A 20,922-nucleotide genomic window follows, 5' to 3' on the forward strand; every position below is an offset into this window, starting at 1 on the left:
GTAGACATCTATGTTATTTTATTTCAAGAAAATGAATTTTGGTATACTGAATTTTTTCTCCAACCAGAAAAATAGAATATTATTATAATATTAAAAATGTCAGCGGATAATGATGAAAATGTGAATGTATTAATAGAGGGTTAATTAGACTTCATTAGACCAACCATTGGAACTTAAAATATGGGATTGTGTTGCTAACTCGATCTTTATTTTCCCTCTTATATTGATAAGCTAGGGGAAAAAAGTATAGCTTTCTGGCTTTTTTAATTCATACAGTTTCTTAGTTTATAAGAAGGAAAGACCATCACTGGACATTGAGCGTTATTAATAAGAGGAGAAGGGCCTGTTTTGAAAAGGTCTGGTGAATGCATGAGCCAAAATATTCTCCCAGTTTCTGATCTTTCCTTAAAATGTCTCTTGGACCTGCCTCTTCTCTATCTTCACTGCTCTGAACATTGTTGAAGCCTTTTCCCCTCACACTTGCGTCCATTCCCTGTCTCTCTGCTCAGGTGTGTCTGGCGCTCTGTGGTTAGACCACCCTTCTCTTAAGTCTTCCTTCAGCTGTGTCAACACTTACAATGACTCCCTATCAGGTACTCAGTTCAGTACATCAGGTCTGAACTGTTCTGCCTGGGTTCAAAGCCCTTTCTAATCAGACCCACCCATCTCTTTAGCCTTAACTCTCTACCACTAGAAGAAATGAACTATTTGTTCGAGTCAGATTGACCTTACGCATATGACAACATTCTTGCTCTCTGCCTTTCTACATACAGTTGTCCCCACCTACAGTGCTTATACCTGCCATCTCCAAGTATCCAAATCCTACCCATTTTTCAAATTCCATTCCTTTTAGAGCTAGAATTGATGCCTTCCTCATATAAAATGTCTGTAGCATCTCTCCTTTTTTTGACGTGTACTAAGTTTATTTTTAATCTTTAAATTAAAATTTTAAAACATTCCCTATTTTAATTCCTAATATAAATATTGGTAGGTATACCATATCTAAGCAAAAGCTGTTTGAGACCCTCAATTTTTTTCTTTTTTTGGTAACAGCTTTATTGAGATATAATTCATATACCATACAGTTCACCCATTTTAAAGAGCATCTCATTTATTTTGGCATTTATAATGTTCTTCCTTATAGTTATTTATCTCCATGACTTATCACTCCCACCAGAACTAGAGTTTTTTTTTTGTTTTGTTTTTTTTTGAGACAGAGTCTCGCTTAATTGCCCAGGCTAGAGTGAGTGCCGTGGCGTCAGCCTTGCTCACAGCAACCTCAAACTCCTGGGCTCAAGCAATCCTCCTGCCTCAGCCTCCCCAGTAGCTGGGACTACAGGCATGCGCCACCATGCCCGGCTAATTTTTTCTATATATATCAGATGGCCAATTAATTTCTTTCTATTTTTATAGTAGAGACGGGGTCTCACTCTTGCTCAGGGTGGTTTCGAACTCCTGACCTCGAGCGATCCACCCGCCTCAGCCTCCCAAAGTGCTGGGATTACAGGCGTGAGCCACCGCGCCCGGCCAGAACTAGAGTTTCTTGAGACAAGACCAGACTCAAACATCTTTGTGTTTTCCTTAGTACTTTGCATAGTCCTGCAAACATACCAGACACTACAGTGCTTCTGAATGAATCACATCCCTTATTTCTGCCAGTCCTAAATCCCATACATTCTTTAGACAGGGCTAGAGTCAACAATTAGCTTTTAAAATAAGGGCTCCATGTGTCAGTTTCTAGGATGATGTGATAGCAACACAAGCCCACTTAACTGTCATTTTGAGATGAAGACCTTCTCAAGAAGAGAGCTCAGGTGGCAGCTTTCATAGCAAAGGAGAATGACTGGGGCTTACCCCTGGAACAGAATGAGCTGGGTCTAGGAAATGGCCCAATGGCTAACCAGCCTGGTCAGAATGTTTGTAAATAGGCTGGGTGCATTGGCTCACATTTGTAATCCTAGCACTTTGGGAGGCCAAAGCCGGAGCTCAGGAGTTCGAGACCAGCCTGAGCAAGAGTGAGACCCCTGTATCTAATAAAAATAGAAAAAATTAGCCTGTGAGTCGTGGTCCTCGCCTGTAGTCCCAGCTATGGGGGGAGGCTGAGGCAGGAGGATCACTTGAGCCCAGGAGTTTGAGGTTGCAGTGAGCTCTGATCCAGCCACTGCACTCTAGCCCAGGGGCAACAGAGTAAGACTGTGTCTCAAAAAAAAAAAAAAAAAAAAAAATTGTGAATGGTTGGGTGGGGGTTGGGTGGGGGGGATGGAAGAGCATCCCTAGCATGAGTAGACAGTGTGAGCAGTGGAGTCTGGGGTGGAGGAGGAGGGAAGACAGAAAGAGATGGGTAGGGCTAGCGAGAGAGGGTGAGATGGGCCGCTGAGATCTAAATTGCCAGGTTGAGAAAGTATATTTAGACTTGAATCCAGCAATCCAATTTATCAGGGACTGTGATCTCTCATGCTGGGAGGCTGGTGACCACTTTGGGAGATTTACTTTCTGCCCCAGGTATGAGATGATGCAAGAAGGAAGAATGGAAAAGATGAGGTTTGTGTTAATAGCTTTTATTTGCCTGAACCATACAGGTCACTTATTAAACAAATGTTTGCTGAGCACCTGCTTTATTTCAGGCAGAGTATAAACCAGCCCATGATTGAGTTGGTTTTTTTCAGTGTCTTTTGTACAAAAATGTTGTGTCCCAAATTGAACTTATATTGATTTTTAATCAGGGACTTTAATCTGGTTTAGTTCCAGGCTCTTGCATTGCAAATAAAAGGTGCTTAAGAAATGAGTAAGTGGCCGGACGCAGTGGCTCACGCCTGTAATCAATCCTAGCAGTCTGGGAGGCCAAGGCAGGAGGATTGCTTAAGCTCAGGAGTTCAACACCAGCCTGAGCAAGAGCGAGACCCCGTCTCTACTAAAAATAGAAAGAAATTAGCCAAACAACTAAAAATAGAAAAACAAAAATTAGCCGGCCATGGTGGCGCGTACCTGTAGTCCCAGCTACTCTGGAGGCTGAGGCAGGAGGCTCACCTGAGCCCAGGAGTTTGAGGTTGCTGGGAGCTAGGCTGATGCCACAGCACTCTCACCAGGGCAAGAGAGTGAGACTCTTACTCATTTCTTTTCTTTTTTTTTTTTTTTTTGAGACAGAGACTGAGTGACAGTGACAAGACGCATATCCCCATACTGTTACTGCAAAAGGGAGAAGGTTACTTGCTTATAATAGAGAAATCTATGAGCACTACCCTAACCAAGTGACCAAGCTCAGCTTCCCCAGTAATGAGGTGACCTGGCACCAGGTGGCTTCTGATGCAGTGCAGTGAGGAGTGCACAGTATCACTTCAGGTGTATTTTTGCCCAGAATGTTTAACTGGGATCTAATCATGAGGAAATGATCAGGCCACCAAAATCATAGGGCAGCTAATTGGTCAGAATTATTTTTTTTAAAAAAGAAAAAAGTCAATTATATGAAAAAGGAAGAAAATCCTTTAGATAAAAGGAGATTAAAGATACCTGGCTACCACATGGAGTAGTGTGTGGTCCTTGACTGGATCCTCCCCCCAGCCTCCCTGCCACCAAAAGAAGGTAAGTTCAGTGGGAGAAATTTAAATATGGATTGGATATCAGATAAGGGCAATGTATAAACATTAACTTATTTGGGTGTGATCACATTATTGTGACTCTGAAGGAGAATGTGCCCGTTCTGAAGTATTTAAGGGTGAAATATCAAAGTCTTCAAGTTACTTTAAAAATATTATAGCAATTATAGCAAGAGAAAGTATATGTGTGTAGCTCAACAAACTGACCAAAATGTTTATAATAGGTGAATCAAACTAAACAGAATGGTCGGGGCACAAGGGCACATGCCTGTTTTCCCAGCAGTTTGGGAAGCTGAGGCAGGAGGATCTCTTGAGTCTAGGAGTTTTGAGGTAAGCCTAGACAACATAGCAAGACCCCTGTCACTACAAAAAATTAAAAAAATTAGCCAAGTGTGGCTGTGTGTACCTATAGTCCCAGCTGCTTGGGAGGCTGAGGTAGGAGGATCGCTTGAGCCTGGGAGTTGGACATTGCAGTGAGCTATGATCACACTACTGCACTTCAGTCTGGGTGACACAGCAAGACCCTGTTTCAAAAAAAAAGAAAAAGTTACAGAGAGTGTGATGTTCATGGTTCATTCAACTTTTTGGTGGCTTTAAAATTTTCTGCAATACAAAGTTAGAAAGATTGAAATTATTTACTTGGGCATTTAGCCCTTTCAGGGATAAGGTTTGCTAAAGCTGACTTCATGGTTATCAGGCCCTCGAATAGTGTGCGTGCCTGAGTTCCTAATGCTGCTTTCACTCGGTCAAGATTGGCATCTTTGAACTTCATGTCCTGCTATAGTACTTGGAAAATTTACTCTATGGCTTTAGAAACCAGCATATTTAGCAACATTAAGTAATACAGTGAGTTAATGAGTCTCTGTGGGACATCAGAATGGCTTTCTGAGATATTTGACTTGGGTCATTTTCATGTCCCAGCCACCTGCCCACTCCAGCTCTGTCTGGGGCTTGGCCCATAGTGACATTTCATGTTGAGAACAGGGAGGCCCATGCACAGGGCTTCGGCAGTCTGTGTGAGGAGTTTGAATTGATTCCTGGAGGCATCATTGTGTTCCTCAGGGTATGGACTAGAACTGCAGAGAACAAGATCGCCTGTTTGATGGTATTACTAAAAAATCTGTAGTTTCTGGGTTGGAGCCGGACAGCTCAGCCCAGGTAGATGGTATCCAGAGAGGTGCTTTGGGGGCTGGGGCTGACAGATGCCTGCGAGTTGGGTTTCGCAGGTGGTGATGAGTGTGGATTGGCAGAGAGGAGTTCTGAACAGATCCTAGGGAGGGAGAAGGCGACTGGACACAGGCAAATGAGAGTGTGAGGAGGAGGAGGGCTGGTTTACTGAGCATCAGCGATGTGCCAGGCACTGTGCCGAGTCTCTCGTTTAATCCTCAGCATAGCTGTGGGGCTGTGTGGGGTTCACGTTGCCATTTCCACACATGTGGAAACAGTCACAGAAAGGCAGCTGCCCGAGCTCACTCAGCGGGCCCCTGGAGGCTTGGGAGTGCTCACTGACCCATGCTCCTGGGGACTGTGTCCACCGGCCTTGTCCATTAGATGATGGAAACGATATCTGTACTGACATTACTGGAGGAGAGGGCCTCTCATGACAATGAGAGTGACAGTGGTCTCCTTCATCCCATCATCGCATCCTCAAAATGAGAGTTGTGCCAATTGATGGAGTTCAGCAGACAGTAAGTAAATAATGAATGGCTTGTTCTGGGCCGGGACCTTTCTGTAAGTTTTCACTTATTGTCACAAAAGTTCCTTACGGTAGATGAAGAAATAGAGGCTCAAGAAACATAAAGAGACTGCTGAGATCACATATTTTTCTGACTTCGAAGCTGACTTTCTACCGTGCTTCTGTCACAGTGCCAGAGTGGTCAGGGATGTAGAAATGGCTAAGGTGCTCCGCGCCTCCCCAGACAGTGCGTGGTGACCACATGCAAGGCGTTACAGAGAAGAGTGGGACGTGGGTAAACTCTTCTGTGGGGTGGGTATTGGCAGGTGCCATTCTGGAGGCTCAGAGAGTTATGGGAGATCAGATGAAGGAAAGTGCAATTTTCCATTCTATCCCTCTATTTCCAAGTTTTATTCCATCTTTCCCTTTTTCTCTTTCCTTTTCCACCCCCCTCCAGTGGTCAGTGACTGGTTCTAGGACTCAGTCTTCTCAGGGCCTGTGACCCTGTCATACTTTCCAGAATTCCCTTCAATGAAAGAATGTTTTGAAAAGGCAGATACTAGCATAGCACCGTAGGTGCTTAGCCTGTCGCGTGGCAAAGGGTGTGAAGACAGAATTTCTGTGGGTGTTTTTACCCAAAATACTTATATTTTGAAGAGGTAATACCATTTCCTCCCAGTTTAATTCCTCTATTTTTTGGCAACTGGAGTCCCTCTGGAGACTTGGCTCAACTGTTGAAGAGGTTTGAACAAGCCTCTTTTTTTGCTCACCCTTGTCCAGCTACTCCTTCTAAACATTTATAAGCTCTATCGGGAAGGAAATTGAGCCCCTAGCAAAGCGATTCCAGTACCATCTGCTAACAATTTACTTTCATAACTCTCCTCCTTCTCATTAACAGTAAAATGTTACAAAAGTAGATTTGTAAGTTAATATAATGAAGAATTTCTGCCAGGCTTAAAGAACCTTTTTCATTGAGGAGGTCTGTGTGCACCTGCTATCAACGGCTCTTGAGCTGGCGGTATTTCCTTGGGATTCACGGGTCATGTGTCAGGGCCATATCAGGACTTCTGGCCCACTGGACCACTGTTCTGATAGGCAAGCAAATGCCAAATCTCACACCTTCACCAGCACAGTGAAAACAGGGCTCAAACTCTAGTGAGACTCCACTTCCCTAATTGCCTCTGAACTCGAAAAACTGCTGTCAGAGCCACAGTCAAATTGGAGAAGCAAAAATAGAAGTTGGTGTGATCATTAAATCTGGATCAGGAAGTCAAGGAAGTGGACAGGTGTTGGATCTTTTGTTTTATGTTTGATCTCTTTGAGTTTCAGTTAAGACTTTTGAAGCTAAAACCCAACCTCAAACCTAGATGTGCGGATCTTCTGCCTATTCATGTTATTGTTTTGCACCTGAGTTTTCTTCAAGCTGAAAAGAAATGTGTCATCAGACATGAATTTGAACCCTTTTCCTTTGTGTTAATTCCAACCCGGTTATAATATTCCATAATCTATCAAGATACAGTTCAGGTGTAAAGTAAATTCGATAGGGTAAATCAGATGGCAGGTACTTATTTTTAACCTTGAAGACAACAAAATGATTTTAAATGGTATAGAACTTGCTAATTAGATGAATAGCAATGTATGGATGTGATTATAACAACTTCTAATTCACTTTAGATATTTTAGTGCTTTTTGATATTCAGTTTAATAAATTGAATATCAATTTACTAAAATTCCATTCAATTTAATAAAAACACTTTAGTATATATTCATAGTGGATGTTGAGAATTATGGACATTTTATCATTTCTTTGAGATTTTTGTACCCCTTCCACTCTACCCTCTATAGAATTATCGCAATTTAAAACCAGAAGGGCCCACAGACGTCATCCCTCATGTACCAGCATCAGGGGTACTGTCTGGAAGCAGGTCGCGCTGTTACTGCTGACTCCTCATCTGCAGGACACACCCGGTTTATGAACAGAGTTCCAGGAGGCCAAGGGTGCTCACCTGGTTAGTGTAGCGCAGCTAGTGCCAAGTCAGATGGCTGGGCCACTGCGGGCCTGGGACCCTCCCCTTGCCCGAGCTTTTCGGGCAGAGCCTGGGCTTTCCCTGGTACCCAGCCAAGGAGCCCAGTCTCCAGCACTGGCCCGTTTATTCCCCCGGCCTCAGGTGAGTCCAGTCCAGAAGTGGCATCAGTGCAGTAAATTGCTGTCATCTCCAGTTCCAGCCCTGTCCTCCCTTCCCTGTGTTAGCTTCCTGGGGCTGCCATAACAAAATCCCACAGACTGGAGGTCTTAATAGCAGATGTTTATTGTCTCACAGTTCTTGAGGCTGGAAGTTAGACATCAAGGTGTCTGCAGGGTTATTTCTCCTTCAGCCTCTCTCCTTGGCTTGTAGATAGCTGCCTTCTCTTCCCTGTGTCCTCACATGGTTATCCCTCTGTGTGTGTCCTAATCTTCTCTTATAAGGACACCAGTCAGATTGGGTTGGAGCCTACCCCGATGACCTCATTTTACCTTAGTTACCTCTTTAAAGGCTCTGTGTCCAAATACAGTCCCATTCTAAAGTCCTGGGGTATAGAACTTCAAAAAATGAATTTGAGGGGACACCACTCAGCCCCTCACACTCCCTCCCTCTTCCTCCCTTCACTCCTCCTTTCCCTCTCCCCATCTTCCTTCCCATGCCCTTCTCTCTTCCTTCCTCCCCTCACCTGTCTTCCCTCCATTTCTTTTCTTTAACCAGTAAAGCAGTCTGCACACCTAGAAAGAGTATAGAAATCGGGGACCTAAATCCCAGGTTTCTCCTCCTAACTGGTGTATTAATCAGCTTTGTGACCTTGAGCAATTCACTTAGTTTTGAAACGCTGTTTTTCCTCAGCTGCAAGATGGAGCTCTTTCTCCCCCTCTTCTCTTACAGGGCTATATTAAGGAAAAACCAGAATAATAGATCATTCTTCAAATGCTTTTATTTATTTATTTTAATCAGAGTTCTCAGCTTGAAAATGTCAGATCATAGCCACGGATACCTGAACTCCCAGGAATCAATCCCTTTGTGACTGAGCTGTTGGATGCCAACCATGGAGTCCTCCCTGGGCTCACCAAGGGATACAGAACCAGGGACACAGTGTCAGCTGCCCCTCTGCCAATCACAGCTCTTCTGGAGCCTGAATCAAATGCTTTTAAAATAAAATGCACTAATACGAGGTACAGGATGTCTCCCATGAAGTATAATGCCAGGAGACTGTTTGGATTCCTTGAAATTTTAGTTAAAATGGCATATGTTTCACCTCTGCCAGTTTTACCACGTTATTATCCTTGATTATATTATTAGCAGTCAGAGATGGGGGTTGTGGTTTTTCTCTCAACGCAGTGTCATCCTTGGTCTAAAGCAAAGACCAGAGCTGCTCAAACCAAGCCCAGGTGGGGGTGGGGACTGCGTGAAGTCCCCAAGCCCTGCTGGCCAGACAGAGTGTGCTTAGCTGAGGTTTGGCCTCCAGGAGACGAGATCAGGCCCTGCAAGTTTAGAGTTGAGAGTCTGGGGCCGCCTGGGGCGCGGCCACGTGAAAGGTACTTGGTGTTGCAACCCAGGGCTGGTGGGAAAGGGGCTCAGTCACCCAGTCCACGTAGAGGTGCCTGCGGTCCTTGGGTGCCGGCAGACAGTGTGTCACAGGCTCGTGTTGCTTAATATCCCTCCTTTGAAAAAAGAAAAAAGTGGACCAGAACAGGGCGAGCCACAAGTTGAACTACTTGAGAGAGGTTGACTTCATGGTGTCTTCTCCCCAGCTGCTGGCCCCTGAGACAAAGTATTATTTGAGAGAAAATGAGTAAGCCCTGGCTGGATAGCTGTGAGTTGGGGAGGGGGCGGCTGTCGCACCTTCTGCGAGGGTGCCCTTGAGCCGGGAGGCCCGTCAGTGAGGCATGTGGGCTGTGGTCAGCCGGGACTCAGTGCAGCCAGCGCCTGGCTTGGAGGACCAAGCTGTGGTTTTACATCTTTGATTTAGGTTCAAACCTGATAAAGGGGCTGCGAGTGGGGGTGTAGAACATGAAGTCTTAGACACAGTAAAGATTTAAATTGTGGAATAAAACTCTGTTGGGCAAGGCAGAAATTTTTGTTAAAAATCTGTCCTTAAATGTTACAGCAAGATACTTTTTAGTGTATCCTCCCTTTCTATGTGAAGATAACTGTCATTTCAAAACACCAGTAAGTACGGTTATTTTGATGAATTGCACTTGAGTCATACCATAACCTTAAAGGCGGCCACACTCCTGTCTGCCAGTCTGCCCACCACGTGTGTGACGGGGCCGCATGGGTGATAGGGCCTTGTGGCCCAGACCTGGTTCCTGTGCTGGTTCTACTTTATCCTTGAGAGAATCAGTTAATCTCTCAGAAATGCAATCACTTGCCTTGTCCCTGTGTTGAAGATCTTGGCCTTGACTGTTCAGTCTGTGAAAGTCCAGTCTGCATTTGGGGCCCCAGATTAATCTCAGGTTTCAGCTGACTGCAACTTCCTTGTAATATTTAAATAAATGAATGGAGCTGGAACATTGAGAATTAGAAGTGTCCTTGATTTTTTAATGAAATCTCCTTTAATCATGAAAAGCTAATCTCTCATAATTGTATTAGTTAGTACTTTGTTGAACCCAATTTTTTCCTCCCAGTATGTAAAAAGAGTGTTCTGTAAAAGTTTGATAAATCTTTCTCAATTAACAGTAAAGGGAAGAATTAACTTTCTCTTTTTTTCTTAAATTTTGACAGATTTAGGGGTACAAGTGGTTTTTGGTTACATGGATGGATTATATAGTGGTGATGTCTGGGTTTTTACCTGTCACCCACATAGTGTATTTTGCATCTGGTAGGTTGTTTTCTTCCCTTACTCCCCTACAACCCTCCCGCTTTCTGAGTCCCTAGCGTCCACTGTACCATGCTGTGTGCTCCAGCGTACCCATAGCTAGCTCCCACTTGTGAGAACATGTGGTGTTTAGTTTTCCATTCCTGAGTTACTTCTCTTAGGATAATGGTCTCTATTTCCATCCAAGATGCTGTAAAAGATACTATTTCATTCTTTTTTATGGCTGAGTAGTACTCCATGGTATATATACCATATTTTCCTTATCTGCTCCTAGGCTGATGAGCACTTAGGTTGATTCCATATCTTTGCAATTGTGAATTTGCTGTGATAAACATAATTGCATGTGGAAGACTAAGTTTAGCAGATATATATATTATATAAAATGTAGACCCTTAAAGCCAGATCTAATCAAACCATTGAATTTTACAAATGAAGAAACAGAGTTATAGAGACCAGGGCTGTTTTGGCCCTGCAGTTAGGCTCTGTATTTTGTCCACTTGGAGATAAACCTGAGTAGGATTTTATGTCCTACTAAGAAACAATCTTGGCTGTTAAAATATGCCAAATGATTGATTATAAGGTAAACTTTAATCTTAGCAATATTAAAGTGTAGGAAATAAAGAGTCTTAGAATCTTTGAAATATGGTAACAATAGAATCAGGAAACTGGGCCACATTTTCTGTAAGCTCCTCCCCCTTTCCACTCTGACTTTGAAAGAATTTTCTTGTGATATTTCATCATAATCATGCGATAGCACATAGTAAAGCTAGGTGTTTTTCTTTTTTCCTTTCTCTCTGTTAAACTACTTTTTCTCATTGAAATAAATATGTGCTGATTCTTGTGAAATCGTAAGCCAAAATCTTTGCTTATCTTCAGTTGGGGAAAATAGTTAAGGAGTATTTTAATCCATGCATTAGGACTGCTACCATCACTGACAATAGCAGCTAAATACTTTTGTGTATTTTAGGCATTTTTCTTCAGTAACGCATATCTAGATAAAATTATCTTTATTAAATAAAAAGGCCAAATGCATTTTTTAAATTGTACTTCTTTAGTTATAATTATAAATTTTTCTTAAAAGTTGAATTGACAATTGCAGTTAGGCCAACTTGAGAAACTTAAGATACTAGGTTACTCAGAATGAGTTGTTTCCACTTTTTGGTTATATGAATAATGCTAATATGAACATTCATGTACGAGCTTCCTTCTCCTGTTTGTTCTTGAAAAAGAAAGATAATCTTTTCTTCTTTTTCAATTGCCAAACCATTCTGAAATTTAGAATATACATCAGGACAAACGAAAAAAGTTTCTTACACTCCCAAGATAAGTTCCTTTTGGTGTATTCATTTTTTCCTCCCCTCCCTGTGATCAGGATCTGTATAAATTTCCTTATTTATTTTTGTTACAGTACTTTGCACAGCCTTTGGCATGTAATATGCATTCAGACAGACACTGATTAAAAGCTGAGCTGGAGCTTAACCATATTCTGATGAATCCAAGTGCCTATGTGACCTCAAGCAGTTCTCTGATTTGATTTTTTTAACTTAATAAATAACGTTAAAATTAAAAAATTAATGACTTTAATATTGTAGAGAGATGGAACTACAATAACAAAAGGTTTGCTTTTGTAAAATAAAGGGAAAATTCATGAATGCCTGTTCTTATTTAATAGCATAGTGTGAAAAAACTATAAGAGAAAAGAGTCTAATAATATTGGAGCCTTCTGTCATCTGTTTATAAATATATTCTTATTTTGGGGAGGAGTGGGTAACTTCTCTACTGAGATATAATTCACATACTGTACAATGCACCCATTTAAAGTCTATACTTCAGTAGTTTTTAGTATATTTAGAGTTGTACAACTTTCACCACAATCAGTTTTAGAGTGTTTCCATCATCCAGAAAAGAAACCTAGCACCCATTAGCTAATGTTCCTGGCTCCCTATCTCCCAGCCCCCAGGAACCTCTTACCTACTTTCTGTCTGTATGGGTTTGCCTGTTCTCGCATTGCATAGGAATGGAATCAGACAATATGTGGCCTTTTGTGTCTGGCTTCTTTCACTTAGCATACTCTTTTCTAGGTCTGTCCATGCTGTAGCATGAATCAGTACTTTATTCCTTTATGTGGCTGAATAATATTCCATTATATGGATATACCACATTTTTTATATCCATTCATCAGTTGATGGACATTTGGGTTGTTTTCACTTTTTGGTTATATGAATAATGCTGCTATGAACATTCATGTACAAGCTTTTGTGTGGACATATGTTTTCATTTCTCTTGGGTATATACCTAGGTCTAGAATTGCTGGGACATATGGTAGCTCTATACTTAACCACTTGAGGAGCTGCTACACTGTTTTTCACAGTGACGCACCACTTTATATTCACACCAGCAACATACGAGTATTTTAACTGAATATCCTCACAAACACTTATTTTTTTGTCTTTTGATTATAGTCATCCTAGGGGGTGGAACGTAGCATCTCTTTGTGGTATTGATTTGCATTTCCTGGTGGCTAATGGTGTTGGACATCTTTCCATGTGCTTATTGGCTGTCTACATATCTTTGGAGAGATATCTATTCAAAACCTTTGTTTAATTTTTAATTGGTTTATCTTTTTATTGTTTTGTAAGAGTTCTTTATATAAATATATTCTTAAATCTTTTAAAATTCCTTATTCTATGGCATCTTTGATCTTTACCATATCCTAAAACTCTATAAACTGTCCACCCCATTGCCTTGCCTCATTTATTCATTCAGTCAGTATTTACTGTCCATCTACTGTGTGGAAGGTATTGTCCTCTGCATTCTTAATGTATAGTAAATGAAATAAAATGCTCCCTGCTTTAAGGAGCGCAAAGTAAAGAAGGAAAGGAAGCACCTGAGTAATAAATTTCTATAATGTTCAGAGGAAGAAGAGATGATTTTCTGATTGAGGAATCAAGAAAGACAGCCTGAAGGAGGTGGCCTTCACAGGATACATACACTTAAAATAAAAAAGATTGAGGGAAGAACCTGAAAAAATATCTTGAAGTTAGACAGTGAGTCCTCTGAAATGGTGACACATCTAATTTAACTTATAGGGCTGAAATTTTCCGGGCTCCAGAAGATGAATACTAGGAATAGAGACTGGGAGCGGTGGTTGGGGCCACCTGTCGGTCTGAATGCAGAGGCAGTCTGGGCAGTGTTGTCTCAGTGATGGGCAAGCCACCGTACATTTGGGGTTAGGATGGGTTGTCATGCTGTGAATGGTGCTTTGGAGACTGAACTCACAGAGCTGTGTAGGATGATGCAGGGCAGGAGGGCGACTAAAAGCAGGGTTTCTACCGTGGGACTCATATACATATGCATTAGAAGACAAGAACTCCTGTAGTTAAGAAACTCCTGTGAAATTGTTTAATCTCATGGTTTCCAAATTTATTTCATCACAGGGTCACCATTTTTTTAAAAAGTATAACATCTGAGGTATGTACTTTGGGTTTTGCTGTCTTCGTTCAATATTGCACCAGCAATAATTTCTTAGTAAATGTTGGTTAGTTGGTTGGTCACTTGATTGATTATAGGTTTATGGATCGTGGAATTGGATCACTAATTCCAAGGGCTGGAAGGAATGTTAGGTATTAGCTAGTCTCTCTCCCCTGTCACTGGGATGCCCAGAGAGGGGAAGTGTGTGCCCATATTCACTCTGTCCTAAATAAAGGAAGAGTCACGATTGGAATGCAAGTGTCTTGACTCCTAGACCAAATGTTGTCCTCAGTTTTACTAAAATAATTTTAACCTCACCACATATACAACAATTACAACAACTCCTGCTCTGAAACACAAGCGTTGGGCTAGGGTCCTCTAGGGTGGGGCCCCAAAGATGAATAAAGGCCCATAACGGACCAAATCTGTCTCTGACCTTCTAGCTGGATTCTTTTCCTTCCGTCCCCTCAGTTGCTTTGCTCTAAGCCTTGTGTGGGGTTGCACAGTGTTTACAAAGAGGTGTTAGTCTGATTGGCAGAGGCCATGGGTTCTTGCCTCCAGTTAACCTGTTAAGTATATGACCCTTGGAAGGTCATGCCGTGTTTAGGGGCACAGTTTTCTCATCTTCCAAATGAGGCAAACAGTGTTAACAAAGCTCCTTCCAGCGCTAACATTCTGAGATGCACATGTTGTACAAACATGCACATACCCATCATCTCTAGGGGGCCTGTTAGAGGCTCATATCACAGCCCATAGAGGAGAAGCACCCCTGTGGTTCCTTCCTGTGTCCTGTATCCCCAACCCTACCTCCAGGTTAGAAATCTCCAGTGTTCAGAGGATTCCTGTGTGGACTTTTTTTCTTTCTGTGTCAGACATCAGCGATTCAGTCTCAAAGATAAATGTTACAGCACTTTGATGAACTTAAAATGCAAACAAGCACAAGCATTTTTACTAGGATGGAAATTGGGGAGTGGAATGGCAGTGCTGTGCTTAACAGAAGGGTTTTGCTTTTTGTCTAACAGCATGTGCTGGTTTTGTGAGTGCCTACTCCTTTTTTGGAGTGATTTGAGTGTGTTGTGGTGGTGGTTGTTTTTCATAGCAACTCCTGTTGCTACACAGCTAGCATCTGATGAAATGGTGACCAAAGCTCAGGGGTCCATGCTAAGCCCAAGGACTCCTCATCCCCTCAAATCCCTGCCAAGGGTGTTGAGAAACCCTGGGTGGGGAAGATGGCAGTCAGTGCCATTTTGGTGAGGTTTGCAACTGCCTCGTTCCTGGTTGGGAGTGAGTCTTGTCAGGGCTCTTCAAAAAGTTTGCTGGGCTTGGGCTGCTGACGCTTTAGTAGGAGGCACCAGAAAGACGGGACATATTTGGAAAGAATATTTTCTAATTTATCAAGGTATAAAGATCAGCGCTGCTTTGTTTGTTTTTTAAAACCAAAAATTACTAAATAGGAAGTAGAGGCCAACCACACATCAGACTGACTGAGTTTCCGAGTGTAGAAGCCTAGCATAGGGCCTGTTTTTCAGGTATTTCATTCAAAATGGAAAGTTCCAGTTTACTTTGGGGCCAGAATCCTTAAGAGAAATCCTGCCTGGAGGGATGTATTATGGGCCACTGTATATTTGCTAGTTTATATCTTGCTGGCTACATGGGCAGAGTTCTTATTTTTCCTGGTAAACACTCAGGTTTTTTCCTCCTTTCCCCAACAAAATCGTATTTGTTATGATTGTATGAAGTAAACAACTGTCCACACGTCTGTGATGATATGAAAATTATTGGTGGCGAACAAAGATTTCTTTTCTTGGGTACCACAAGGCCTCAGATGAAGTTGATTTTATTCTAAAATTACTCTCAAGTTGTGACCAAGTGGAAACAAATTGGTCAGGCCTTGAGACTAAAACGTACAGCACAATAAAAGTGTTGTTATTTGTGAAAAACTTAGGTACTTAGACTTAGTACCCCATATGAGTTAGAAAGTTTGAAGTTTTTTTCTTAAAGTAACTATTACTCTTGTTGTAATTTAGAAGATACACAACCCTTTATCATTATGAAAGGTTATGCTTATTTTAATTCAAAGTTATAGCCTATTATACAGTCTTTTAAAACAGTAATGCAAAACACCAAGATGTCAAATCAAATGAAAATTTATACCCTAATTTGAATGTCTAACTTGGAGAAATGTTTTGAGAACTACACCTATGTATTATGCTTGTGATAATTTATAAGCTGAAACTTTGTGCTGATAATAATGATAATATTTTTAACGTGCCATTTTTAGTGTACTGTAAGAAGAAAACGCTTCCCATGAAACAATGTATTTTTTTTCTTTTAACTTTGGGGGAAAATATGTGAATTATTAGCCCATAAATTTTACTCATTCTTTTTAAAAAAAGTAACATTCCAAAAAATATAATAAAAAACATAACAAGCCAGAAAAGTGAGGTTGACATAGTGGTTTGACGAAGGCAGTGAGGTCATTCTCCTGTAGGTATCAAGTTGAATGCCCACAAGTCAAAAGACCTTTGTTGTTTTAAATTAACTTTTGAGATTGTTTATGGCAAATACGTCTTGCTCCCCCCCCCATTTTATTGCAACTTTTCATTTTAAACTCTCCCCTAAAGAGTGATTGTGCTAGAAACCACGCTAATGTAAAATGTCTCATGCTTGGCAGCCAACTACACGCTCAGACCGTGTTCCGAGCGGCCCCGTCATGTTGCCAAAAACTTTCCACTGGGAGTAGTTTTGCAAGGGGCTGGGCGGGGGAGGGAGCCCTGGGGACAGAGATGGGGGCCCTTCTCCTGCTTGGTGACTACATCATCTCTATTTGCGTAGGTGAAGCTGCTCTTAGGGGAGAACCCAGAATGCAGACACTCCCGGTGGCCTCTGCCCTCAGCAGTCACCGCACCGGCCCTCCCCCCATCAGCCCCAGCAAGAGAAAGTTCAGCGTGGAGCCAGGTGAGGAGGACCTAGACTGTGACAATGACCACGTCTCCAAGATGAGTCGCATCTTCAACCCCCATCTGTGAGTTCCTTTATTCTTATTTTGGTGTGTGCCATGCTGGTGCATATTTCTTTCGAAACTTTGTGCTGACTATGAAATTATTTTTATGTGTTGCTTATAAAGAATATTATTTATAAAAGATAAATAGTGCTTATCTGCTATGAAGAAGGTATTAGACCAATTCTAATAACTCATGGAGAGATGAAACCTTATTTCTTTCTGGCTTCCTGGTGTGACCTCTTGTGTGTTTTCTCCATGGAAGTTAACCCTTTGCACTCGCTTGCTTTTTTCTCAATTCCTTTATTCTACTCAGGATTTAATTTTTTAAATACCCCAGATTTTACAAAGTGCAGCAGTAGAATAAAAAACTGGAGTTTCTTTTCATACAAACTTATTTATTTGAATTTTTTATATTTCAAATTATTGATACATTCAAAGAGTAATTTTAATCTCTATAATTTTTGCTAACCGTGTCGAGTCACACTCGACATCCGAGTGCAAAGGGTTAAGATTTCTCTTGGAGCTTCTGGGGATGGTTGTCTGATAAACTTGGCTTTTTCTTGTCTGTACATACTGATTGTCGTTAGGAGAATCAACGTTTTGTGAATGTCTTTATGCTCTTGAGAAGCAGAAGGAAAGGTCGGCACCCAGGCAGCCTTCTGTGTAGTTTTTTACTTAGGGGTCTAGGATTATGCATCTTAAGGAATATTCATTCTCGCCATGAATTCTCACGGTGTGAACTTGAGACCTTCCCAGAGAGGGAAAGCGACTTCTTGTGTTCATGATAAGGTGCTGCCCGTCGTGTCTGATGTCAGCCTGTGGCAGTGGTTGGAGAAACAGCCTTGGAGCCAGATGCTCCTCTTGGCCAGCCCTGATTGCCCAGGGTCCTGCCATGGGGGGTGGGAGGGAAGAGCAGAAGGGCGTCCTCCTCACAGGCAGCACTTGCTTCCGCAGTGAGAGGTAGCCCCAGCCCTCGCCTCTGCTGCCTCAGCTCCTGCATCCTTGAATTCCACTCATTCCAGTCTGCTTGGACTGTTGTATGCAGTCATAAGACACTGACAGAGGTATTTATCCTCAAATAAATCACTATAGTGTTAGTCAGAGGCTGAGCCTGCAGTCTGGAGCCCTGGAATTTGCTACAATCAGGAATCCAGCAGCAAGGCACTGCAAAACAATGAGCTCTCACAAACAGGGAGAGGCTCCTAGCTTAAAGCCCAGTCCTTTAGCTGTTTGGAGTTCATTCTTTTATTACTAAGGATTTCTTATTCCCTCCCATCCACTTTCCCAAACCTGAATGAGACACATTTGGTCTTTTTTTTTTTTTTTTTTAAGAAGGAAGAGGGAGGCTCCCAAGACAGTATATTTTGTGATCAAATAGGCCTTAGTTTAAATTCTAATTCTGCCACTTACCAGCTGTGGGGCTGTGGACAAGTCACTTAATTTATCTAGGCCCAGTATCCTAATGGCAGGGATAATAGTTAATGAATAAAACTACTGTGAGAAATAGAGTTAAAACATGCAAAGAGCTTGGCACAGTACAGCGCTCAGTATATGGGAACTATTACATTTATTAATTCCCTTATTCAGATATTGGTAATGATGAGAATAAGAATATATATATATGTATATATATATATATATATGGATATGGATATGGTAAACTTAATGTTTGAGAGTGCTTGTGTTTTAGTCAGAATGCCTGGGTTCAAATCCCACTTTCAATGGGGCAGTAATGGTGCCTTCCTCACAGGATTATTATAGGTACATTACCAATATTATTATTAAAATGTTAGAACATTTAGAAAATAATTTTGTAACTCCTTGGGTTATAAATAAGACCTTGAAGTACAGGTCTTTGGTGACACTATAATAATTTTAAGTGTAAATAATAGAAATAGAATTGCTAAATTTTATGTACTACTTGCAATTGACATTATTCTGCAAAGTTGTAGGAAGGATAGAAACAGCAGCAACTCTGTCAACCAGACTTCCTGGACTCATATAGCCAGGTGTCTTTTTCCCCTCAGTTTTGTTTATCGTGGTAAAATAGACATATATCATAAAATATATTAACCATTTTTAAGGCTTTTATAACTGTAAGAAGAAAAAGTGATAAGCATGTGGTTAGTTCATTCTGGGTGTCACTTGTCTACTATGTGATAGTTATTAATTTTAGTAACATTACCAGTGTTTCTACTTGTATTTTCTAAGAGCCTAATGACAGATTTCACAGGCAGATTGAAAAGATGCATCTCTGCTTCATGCTGTATGGTACTTAGTAAATAAGTATTGTTTAATTTGGTGAATGTTTCCTATTTGAGCTATAGCATGCTCCGTCCTTTTATTTAGTATGCCTAAGAAGTTCTCTATAATAAATTACAGATTCATATTTATTTGGAAAGAAATAGTATTTGTCTCTTTAAGAAGATTACAAAATGATTTTTGTGCTTTATCTTCCTAGAATTTGTTAATGACATGTAATGAAAATGTGATTTGTTTATCACTAAAGAGATCATGATACTTCTGGGGAAGAAGTGTTATTGAAAAACAGTTTTGGCAGCTAGCTGAGAGGGTCTCCAAGATGCATGCTCTGGCTGCATTTCATTATGACCATCATGTGGGATATTTTCCAACAGAGAGATGGAGAGATCGATTGGCTCTGAGCCAGAGTAGGAAGCTACAGAGTAGGACTGAATTCCATCTGATTTGATTTTGGGGGAAGAGGAGAAAGAAGGGATGTTTCCTTTGTGATTATTTCAGAACTTGGAAAATTAGAATTCCTGGGCTTTTATTCCTCTAATACCCTGGGCTCATTTGAACTCATTATTAATTTTCTTGTTAATATGGTGACCCTGAGAAATACTTTTTGTTTGCTTCTTTAAAAAAGACTGAAGAACGTGAATGTCTGTGTGGAAGTTGAACAGTATTCTGTGTGCCATTTGGAATAAAAGTGGATTAAGGCATGGGGAAGGGGTAGAGTGGGCTTTGTCTTGAGGAAAAATCAGTGTCCTTTTTTTAATGGCCCTTGATAGTCAAGTGTGACCTGGAATTCAAGTGTGACCTGGCTATCTGTTTATTTATCTACTTATTACCCATAATGACTCATGGGTTCCTATTTTATTCAGGAGGTTGTAGCTGCCCCAGAGTTAACAAACAAGAGCCCTGTTCACTGGCTCCAGTGTCCTTGCTACATGCCTCCATTATTTTTTTTTTTTTTTTTTTGAGACAGAGTCTCACTTTGTTGTCCAGGCTAGAGTGAGTGCCGTGGCGTCAGCCTAGCTCACAGCAACCTCAAACTCCTGGGCTCAAGCGATCCTCCTGCCTCAGCCTCCCGAGTAGCTGGGACTACAGGCATGAGCCACCATGCCCGGCTAATTTTTTATATATATATCAGTTGGCCAATTAATTTCTCTCTATTTATAGTAGAGACGGGGTCTCGCTCTTGCTCAGGCTGGTTTTGAACTCCTGACCTTGAGCAATCCGCCCGCCTCGGCCTCCCAAGAGCTAGGATTACAGGCGTGAGCCACAGCGCCCGGCCGCCTCCATTATTTTGTTGCTGTTGTTGAACACTTATTTTCTGGCAAACAAGATATTCTAGGCTAATCTTATAACCTACCTGACTAGCAATGGAATTACCCATTTCTCCAGGGGACTCAGGTTCCTTTTAATAGGGAATAGAATTTAGAAGCCAAGATCTGGGTGTTAGGTATTACTGTCACCATGTGTTAACATGGTGTTCCTTATTACTCATTGCTACTGTTGTGTCATTGCTTCTAGACTTGAGTTATATGAGATGGCAGACACTAGCCACAGGTGGTGATTGACATTTATAATTAAACAAAATAGAAAGTCCAGCTCCTCAGTTGCCCTAGTCACATTTCCAGTTCAGTACCACACGTGACTGGTGGCTGCCATATTGGACTGCACAGGTACAGAGCATTTCTGCCTTTACAGGAAGTTCTATTGAATAGCACTGCTTCTAAGCAAAGAAGCATGGAAAAAGAGCTAGCAAATCATTGCAATATTCCAATTGCAATCCAGCTCTAAGGGGTCTTTCCTTGCCCTCCCCCATTCTGTATTTGTTCTTTTACCAGTAAAAACCCTGGTCCCCAACAATATCAACATATTTAGTATGGTTCCATCCTACTGTACACATAAAGTAGTTTCCAATTGCTATTCTGTACCACTTTGAAAAACCAAGTAAATGGGGTCGGGCACAGTGGCTCATGCCTGTAATCCTAGTACTCTGGAAGGCCGAGGTGGGAGGATCATTTGAGCTCAGCAAGAGCAAGACTTCGTCTTTACTAAAAATAGAGAAATTAGCTGGGTGT

General features: G+C 41.5%; 1 protein-coding gene and 1 non-coding gene across 5 annotated transcripts in view; one reads left to right on the forward strand and one right to left on the reverse strand.

The window, feature by feature from the left end:
- The window catches only part of VGLL4 (vestigial like family member 4), a 161,123-nt gene that overhangs the window by 105,416 nt on the left and 34,785 nt on the right, over positions 1-20,922 (forward strand). For all 4 annotated transcript variants that reach the window (XM_012785252.2, XM_012785254.2, XM_075996338.1 and 1 more), the window contains one exon: positions 16,423-16,612. In XM_012785252.2, the coding sequence (XP_012640706.1) occupies positions 16,423-16,612 (190 nt within the window). The remainder of the gene's footprint in view (positions 1-16,422; positions 16,613-20,922) is intronic.
- LOC142863441 (small Cajal body-specific RNA 6) lies at positions 8,258-8,482 on the reverse strand. The gene has a single exon (XR_012914207.1).

Source organism: Microcebus murinus, chromosome 21 (genome assembly GCF_040939455.1).
Source record: "Microcebus murinus isolate Inina chromosome 21, M.murinus_Inina_mat1.0, whole genome shotgun sequence".
NCBI classification, from domain to species: domain Eukaryota; kingdom Metazoa; phylum Chordata; class Mammalia; order Primates; family Cheirogaleidae; genus Microcebus; species Microcebus murinus.